This window comes from Calonectris borealis, chromosome 3 (genome assembly GCF_964195595.1).
Source record: "Calonectris borealis chromosome 3, bCalBor7.hap1.2, whole genome shotgun sequence".
NCBI classification, from domain to species: Eukaryota; Metazoa; Chordata; class Aves; order Procellariiformes; family Procellariidae; genus Calonectris; species Calonectris borealis.
The window spans coordinates 1,117,260-1,125,999 of NC_134314.1; the positions used below are offsets into that span (position 1 = coordinate 1,117,260).

At 51.6% G+C, this 8,740-nt stretch overlaps 1 protein-coding gene across 2 annotated transcripts in view; it reads left to right on the forward strand.

Annotated features, from left to right (window-relative positions):
* The window catches only part of RAB10 (RAB10, member RAS oncogene family), a 50,404-nt gene extending 44,391 nt beyond the window's left edge, over positions 1–6,013 (forward strand). The window contains exons 4-6 of one of the 2 annotated variants that reach the window (XM_075144735.1): positions 226–315; positions 836–937; positions 2,937–6,013. In XM_075144735.1, coding sequence (XP_075000836.1) covers positions 226–315; positions 836–937; positions 2,937–3,020 — 276 coding nt within the window. In that variant the 3' untranslated portion in view covers positions 3,021–6,013. The remainder of the gene's footprint in view (positions 1–225; positions 316–835; positions 938–2,936) is intronic. The other variant, XM_075144736.1, reaches the window with a different exon arrangement.
* The last annotated feature ends 2,727 nt before the right edge of the window (positions 6,014–8,740 follow it).

The window sequence follows — 8,740 nt, forward strand, 5'->3', positions numbered from 1 at the left end:
GTCAAACCTGTAGCTGTTGTCTCATTCCTCTTCCAGGTTATATGAGCAAATTAGGCCCTGTCTGAGGAATGGTTTCTAGCAGTCTTTGTTACAACTCAGGAAAGTGCAGGCCACCAAGACCTAAACGTTAGCCTGGATGTCAAAGAGCCTGGAAATAAGAAATTGAAGTAGATATTTACTGCTTGTTGGGGGAGATGTGTAAACCTGCGTCTTGTCTCATTTTAGCATGCCAATGAAGATGTGGAGAGGATGCTGTTAGGAAACAAGTGTGACATGGAAGACAAAAGAGTTGTCCCTAAAGCAAAAGGCGAACAGGTAAGTGTTGGACAAAAACTTGCTTATCAAAGTAAGCAAATCAGTGCCAAGACTTCCCGCCACCTCCAGGTGGTTGAGATGCCACAACGGGATGTGCCAGGGAAAGAACAAGGTAGCTGGATTTGCTAATGGTTTGTAAGTCTAGGGAATGTTTTTTCGGAAGCTGCATTGCAAACAGCTGCTGTGAATGGAATGAGTTCAGCTGCAGTTTCTGCTTTCTCTGATAACTAAAAATTTTCAAGCATCCTTTGTTAAGTTACTTGCCATGTGACAGGCTTGTATGTATCTGTCGCCTGATGTTCAGACATTGACTTGTGATTTAATACACTTTAATTGCTGTTTCTGAATCATTGAGTTCTGAATCTTCTTTTGTGACACTTTGCGTAGCTAGTACTTCCGATGCCTGCTATGGCTGAAAGAATATTACATGCTTATAAATGCCGCTAATCCTGAAGTTATCGCAGCACCAATTGAATAACTCTACCGTAATGCTAACCACCTTCTTTCTTTTTTGGTTTAGATTGCTAGGGAGCATGGTATTAGGTTTTTCGAAACTAGTGCAAAAGCAAATATAAACATTGAGAAGGCATTCCTCACATTAGCAGAAGACATTCTTCGAAAGGTAGGTGCTTACAGGATTCGTTTGAAAAAAAATCCTAAAATTTCAGCTCCTATTGCTTTTGATGTTTACCTGAATTGTTGCAGCTTTTGACTTTGGCATGCTAAGACAAACGAGTCCCTGAAGGAGGAGTATTGTACATCTAAAGCTTCTAAGCTTCCAAAGCTTGTTTAGTGTTTCATTATTGTAGAGCTACTATGCAGAGAGCGTAGTATTCATCAAAGAGCCAAGGAACGTAAACTCGTAGTTGTTTGGCCCTTAAACTCATGGTTGTGTTGTACGTGTGCTTGGAGTTAAAACATTTCAATTGGCGTGGAAGAGAATTGTCCTTTCCTTGCCACCATCTCCATTGATACGCAATGTTGTCTAAAAACTCTTAAGCGCCCGTTGGGAAGAGTGTAGATGTGGTTGATAGAACAGATGAAGGAGCTCTGTCACTTCTGACCTTGTTTCCAATGACTAGCCCTCTCCGCCTCTGCATTTCGTTGGAGGTTTTATTGGACCGTTATATTGCAACTGAGAGAAGAACGTGGATCACCAGTTCTTCTGGTGGTTGGCTCCCCTTCCTGAAACGTACAGCGTACCATAAAGGTGGTTGTCTTTTCTGTGGCCTGTACCCAAATCTTTGTACGCCCAGAGCAACAGGATACTGCTATACTTGTATCCCTGAGATCTTTCATGAGTAGAAAATGCATCGGCTTCCCATAGCTGCCACTATTCTGTTGCAGGATTGAGCTGGACTGGATATGTGGGTGGTTCCAGGTAGCTGATGTGCTCCCGTAGCTGACTTGATTTACACGGTAACCCCTGTGCTAGCCCATGCCTGCTTATGATCAGGTCATGCCTCTCCAGCACTGCAGCTCTGTGGAGCTCAAGGAACGTGGGTTGGCCAACTCTAGCGTATGTGCTTTTGCTCCTCAACGAATGACCCCATGTGTTTCTTCTGTGCTCCAGATTGGCGGTAGGGACTGCCCCATACTGAGGCTGCCTTCATCACTGTCTTCCACCGCTCTCCTGCATGAGTGCTATTGATACCGTCATCCGAGTTAGCTGGTTAGAAATTTAGTGCAAGGTCAATGCTGAATCGTTTCGCAACCCTTTTAAATACCCATCTGCTCAACAATGTCTGGTTCGCCGTTGTAGTTCTGAGTTGTTTCTTAATCGTTTTTTTTACAAGCCTCATGTGAGAAACTGGGTGAAAATCCCTTCTTTTGGTAAACAGGAGGTCAGGCTGGCAAGTCTTACTGACCTTTTTGACCTTTAAATTTTTATTTTTGGGCCTTAATGTATTTATCTGAAGAACGGGGCGGGGGTTGCTTTTGTAAGGCTGTGCCAAAGCAAATAATGAAAGGAATATAAAGACACAACTGCAGTATTCTCGTGAATGTTTAGGTTAGTCTCTAAACAGCTGAAAGTAGATGTTAGTGTCTGATTAAAACCACTTGACTTTGATTTTTGCTTTGGTCTAACCAAGTTTACATCCCATGACGCAGATGAGCCTGTTTTGTCCGCTGCCTCGGAAACTGGTGTCCTGGTTAACTGGAAGGCAGATGCTTTTGAACAACCCCTCTTTATCCATAAACTACTCTGTGGTTTTTTTAAGGTCATTAGTTCACATAATTTAACTTCAGCTTGTGTTAGTTGTACGCTGTGATTTACTTACTCCACCAAAGTCCAAGTGCAAGTTCTAAGAGCGGGATCTAGAAATAGCTTTAGTTTACTTTGGGGTGGTCCAAGTTCAAAAGTTTTGTTTTTTTCCCAGCTTTTTCCGGTTGTTGTTTATTTAAAACAAAAAACCCTTAAATTGGTTTTGCATACTTTTGCTGGCAAGGGGAGGAGGATTCCCTACATTTCTGTGGAGCTCTTTGTCCATAGTTTATTCATAATATTATTTGGTGATGTAAGTCTTTTTGTAAGCCTCTATCTCTTCAGCTCTGAATACTTTATTTCAGAATGTCTCAAGAGTCATCTAACTTTTTTTTTTCCACTTGTTTCATTGCAGACCCCTGTAAAAGAGCCCAACAGTGAAAATGTAGATATCAGCAGTGGAGGTGGGGTGACAGGCTGGAAGAGCAAGTGTTGCTGAACGTTCTCCTATATCACCAATCGCCATCCACCGCCCCTTTTTTCTCGCTGCAAAACAAACCACTCTGCCCGTTTTTAACCTTAAACCAATGTTTTGTTCCTCATCTTAACAAGCTCCTGTCTTCCTTTGTTTTTCCTTTAGGACAGCTTGCGTACTATAATTTTCTCAACAACATGTATAGGAAAATCATCTCCGTGACTTCATTTTTTCATGTACCTGCTCAACTTACCACTACGTTTTGGTTGTATTATAGTCCCGTTCCTCCTGACTTTAAAACATATAGCAATCATATTCAACTCTATTCTGCAAATTGTATAAGAATAAAAGTTAGAATTAACAATTTATTTTGTACAACAGTGGAATTTTCTGTCATGGATAATGTGCTTGAGTCACCATATTCGCTAGATGCATCAGCAAAAGAGCCAGGAAAACACTCATTTTCGCCTTGAGTATGTGAATGGGGTTTATTTTGTCCTGTGCCTTATGTGGAAAGGAACTTTTATTTTCACTTTTTTTTAATTTCTTTTCTTCTGGTGGAAGCATGTGCAGGAGACATACCATCCATACTTGACCATTTTAAAATACTGAACTCTTTTGTGATTGCTTTCTGTAATCGTTGGTGTAATGCATCGAGGACAAAGGGTGGTGCAAAAAAAAAAAAATTACATTTAATCTGCTGTGTCTCCTTTTTGGTGATCTAGCCATTCAGAACTGTTCCTGCTGCCATTTTTTTTTTCTCACTTGCAGCTCTTTCCTTTTGCCTGCATGCTGCTTTTATTTGCATTTCTTCATGGTGTGATGTGTTAATTAAAAGGATGGCAACGTGGTATGTTTGCCAAAAACTTAATACAAAGCACTGATTTAGCTTTCAAGGTAAAAATGTTGAAGATACCTACTAATTTCCCTCTAGGCAATGTCAGTTCACTAGTATATCTTCTCTCTCCTCCTGCATAGCCGTTGGGTTTTATGATATGGAAGAGTTATTTGCATGCACTAGTTTTCTATGGAGGGTGATGTGGTTGTCTACTTTATGTGTATGAATATAACATGCAATTCCCAAACTGACAGCAGTTAACATGAACTTTTAAGTTCTCTCTTACTGTTAGCCGCTCCAACAAGTTGTTCGGTGGCCTAGCAAAAGGCTGAGTGAAACTAGATTTTAAAAAAAAGAAAGGAGAAAAAACAAAGTTGGCAGTTTAATTTATTACCTCCCTGAAAACGTTCCATTTTCCAGTGTTAAGAGCTGTGTCATTGGTACTTGGGTCAGCCTTGCCCTCTCCCCGTGCTGCGGGAGCGCGGCGGGTGATCCCAGCAGGGCTGCTGAGCCCCCCTGGGATTCCCTTGCTTTTCCAGCTCCGGGCGTTGCCCCGGCCAGGCTCCGGTGCCACCGATGACGGGGTGGCTTCGTCCTTTCTGGAGGGAAGGGGGTTGAGGACTGCCGGTCTGACTGTCGACTGCTCCTGCCGAGCCGGGCGTTCGGTCTGCAGGAGCGATCGTAGGCTCGCTTGCCTTGCATTGAAAATACCACGTAGGAGAGCTGCTCCAGCCAAGGACAAAAAGATATTTTAAACAGACACTTCTGTCTCCCCAAGCCTCGCGTTCTCCTTTGAGGTTGGACAAGCTTGTGCCTCACTCTTGTCTGCTTGAGTTTTGGACTGTCTCCGGTAAATAATTAAAGTAGTAAATAATGCTGATTTAATTTTAATGAAATGATGGTGTTTTAACATTGAACTTCTAGTTTTGAAAGGCTTCCCGTGTAGTAACTTGACCGAGGTGTCTCCCTTTTCCTCTGTATTTTGGCATTTTGTCTCCGTGTGTGTTAACCCTTCCCAGTCGAGTGGCTGTTGGTCGGGCAGGGCGCCGGGACGGGCGGGTAGATAAATTGGCACCATTTCGTTTCTCACGTCCCGCGCCTGCCAGTCAGCGTTGTAAATAGAGTACGGCTACCTTTTGGTTAAATCTGCACTTTCTAACATTATCAAAAAGGGAAAAACGGAGAAATATACATCAAGGTTTTTTTGTATAATCCTTGTTTTAAACGTGAGCTTTTTATTTGCTTCCAGGGGCTTGGCTCCCTCTGTGTAAATCCCTCGGGATCCTTTGTAGACGCTGTGTTCATTGCAAGCCAACAGGTAGAGAACAGGCCACTCGCTGGTACTACTAGCTACCACCTCCGTTTCGTATTCTCCTTACTGAGTTAATAAACTGAAATATTTCTAGACGGTCTACTTCTGTTCATATAAAAACCATGCATTTGAACCGCGTGGCTTGGCTTTGTTTTGTGTTGCGGAGCGCAAGGCCCAGCCGAGGAGGAGTGAGCAACAAGAGTCGATGCAGACGCTAAAAGGAAAAAAAAAAAAGTAATAATAATCATGTTGGAGGAATTTGCAGTAATTTTATTTCTGCCGGTATCTAAACTTCCTGCTAGCTAGCAACCTAACTGCTTGTGAAACCTCTACTTGGAAGACACCTCCTCCCCAGCCCTGTGTGTGGAATAAAGCCTAAGGCCAGCCTCGGAACGGGGGCGAAAGCAGCTTTCCCTGCCGCCGTGCCGGCTGTGCCCGCGCTGCTGCCGCGGGGGGGCTTTAGCCGACCCGGCCAGCGGAGGAAGGCTCAGCGCTACCTTTTGTCGTGGCAAAAAATGTAACTTGATTAAATTGGTTGTGATAAATTAAAACCCGAGGTTGAATCTATCCTACGAGTGTGTCAGTGCCCCGGGGAGCTGCTGGTGCCGCAGCGGTGCGGGGCAGGGGTAAACGTGGCGCTTCGTGCTCTCGGACTCGGATGGTGGAAAAACAGCGTCAACTTACGGTCTAGGATTAATTCCCATGCCTACAATTTTTTACTTAATCTTTTAATATTTTTGCTACTCCACTCTGGCTTTTTATTTAAAACACATTCTTTTGTACCACTTACTGTATCAAATTGTATAAAAGATCACTGTCCCATTCTTGGTCATACCAAGAGCAAATAAAAGCTTTTATAAACTTGCATTGGTTACTTCCTCGGCCCCCTTAACTTCCCCCTCGCCAAGCCTTGGCCGGGGCAGCGGCGGCCCCTGGGAGGAGGTGGGCGCCGGGGCTGGGACAAGCCCTTCGGGCCAAGGAGGAGCTCTGCGGCTGGGCTGTGGCTGTCACCGCTTGGACGTACGGACAAAACCTGGGCAGCGCAGGCTGATCTCTGCTGCTGAAAGGTGCTTGGCTGGGGGTAGAGCTGTTGCTTTCCGTCTTTTCTGTAGAAAAGCTTTAAGCTGTTATTTTTCAAGGGCGGGACAGCGCTGCCAAGCGCAGCGGCGTGTCTGAGGCTGCCGGCATCTGCCTGTCCTGACGTGGAGCCCCCGGGGTGGGGGTACACCCGGCTCCCGGGTGCGTGGCCGCAGCACCCCAGGAACCCCCGGCTCTTGGAGAGGACCTTTGCAAATGCATTTAGGGAAAGTGGCCGTTCAGCCCTTCCCTCTGCACGCCCGCGGCTCCCAGCCTGGATGTGCACTGCGGGCGGGTTTTCCAGCTCTCCAGGAGCCCCCGCCGCCGCGCCAGCAGCCGGGGACTGCGCTGGGGCCGAGCTGCTGTCCTTCCCCACCGAGCAGGATCCTTTCGCGCTTGCCAGTCCCCTCTCCGCAAGCTCTCCTGCCCACGGCGAGCGGGTGCCCCCGGGGTCTCCCACAGCCTTTGGGCGCTCCCGGGTGGGGGATGTCACCCCCCTGCGAAAGCTCAGCGAGGGGCCAGTCCCTGTCCGCTGTGGTGTGGGATGGAGGAGCGGGGACATGCTTCTCCTCCTTCCCTCCCGCTGCCATGGTGTCGGTAACCGGGAGAGGGTGTTTTTGTGCTGCTGTCGGTAATAAAGCTGCTGCTGAGGCTGCGACTGTGTCACGGCTGCGGCTGCAGCCCCTGCACCCGTGGGTCCCCCTCGCAGGGGGATGAGGCTGTGGGGAGCAGCTCAGCGATCCTGAATCCTCCCCATCCCCAGGGACTCATCAGCGTTTTGTGGTGGGGAGGAAGGACTTCATCCCTGACCGAGTCACCTCGGCTCGGCTGCTGCTGCCAGCAGGAGCCAGGGCCTGGTGCACCGAGGCAGGGCCCGGGGGCTCGCGGCGTGGCGGCTCTGCGCAGCCATTGCCATCGCGGTGGTGGTTGTGCGAGGGGTTCCAGGGGGGCTCAGGGAGAGAGGACCTGGCAGGGCCTTTGCCATGGACACTGTCCAGTGGCTGTCAGGGTGCTGCTTGTCGGTGTCATCCCCATCAGTGAGTCTTGAGTCTTCCCTTGTCCTCCTGCTGCTGTATCGTCCCTGCTCCATCCCCATCCCTGCTCCATCCCCGTCCCTGCTCCATCCCCATCTCTTCTTCTTCCCCATCCCTGCTCCACCTCCATCCCTGCTCCATCCCCATCCCTGCTTCATCCCCGTCCCTGCTCCATTCCCTTCCCTGCTCCATCCCCGTCCTTGTTCCATCCCCTTCCCTGCTCCATCCCCGTCCCCGCTCCTTTCCCATCCCTGCTCCTGTCATATCCCTGCTTCATCCCCGTCCCTGCTCCATTCCCTTCCCTGCTCCATCCCCATCCCAGCTCCTTTCCCATCCCCGCTCCTTTCCCATCCCTGCTCCATCCCCGTCCTTGTTCCATCCCCTTCCCTGCTCTATCCCCATCCCAGCCCCTTCCCCTTCCCTGCTCTATCCCCATCCCAGCTCCTTTCCCATCCCTGCTCCGTCTCCATCCCTGCTCCTTGTCCCTGCTTATTCTGGCAAGTTTTTTGTGTGTTCCAACACTTTTGGGCTTTGCCCCGGAGGACTTCACTGCTGCTCTGATGGCACCTTTGGGTCCCCCCCACTAATCCGCACCAGGACCCCACTGCTGCGCCGGGTCAGGCCCTGGAAGAGGGGTCGGGGTCTCTGGCACCCATCGCTGAGGGGCTCTGGCAGCAGCCCCCGTGCTGTGCCTGGGGGTGCTGCTGGAGGGGTCCCTGCTCCGTGTGCCGGTGCCACTTGTGCCTCGAGTCTGAGGGGCAGCGCTGGGTCCGGGGGGTCCCTGTGGGGGAGTCGGGGCGTGGGGCAGCGTCGGGCTCCTCCACCTGTCCCTCACCGCGGCCCTCCGTACCCCCCCGGCCCCCCGCAGCCCCCCCCGCGTCTGGGCCCCTCCAGCCCTGGTGTCTCCTTGGGAAACCCCCGGCGAGGTCCCCGCGGCTCCGGGCCCCCCCGCAGCCCCCTGCTGCCCCCAGCTCCGGGTCACCCCTCGCCCCTTCCCTCGGCGGCCAAAGGAAGCCGAGCCCCCCAGCACCCCCGTGGGGGTCCGGGCGGTTGAGGCTGAGCCCCCCGGCACCCACGGAGGGCTTCGGGCGTTGAGACTGAGCCCCCCGGCACCCCCGGGCGAGCGGCGGTTCCTCCGGACGGCGCGGGCGGAGCCGCCCCCATCCCCGGGGGCCGCGTCCCCTCCCCGGGGCACCCCCGGGAGCCGCCCCCACCCCGGGGGGTCCCCGCCGGGGGGGTGCCCGGCCAAGGAGGGGGGGGTCCCGCCGGGGGGTCCCCGCCCGCCGCCACCGCCTCCCCCCGCCTGCCGGGGCGGGCGGGCAGGAGGGGCCGGGGGCGGGCGGGGGGCGGCTCCCGGCTGCCCCGCTCCCCGCCGCCCCCCGCCCCCGGCCCCGGCCCGCCGCTGCCCCGGCCCGGCGGCGGCGATGGAGCCCGGCGCGGCCGCCCCCCCCCGCGGCCCGGGGCCGGCCTGAGCCGCGATGCG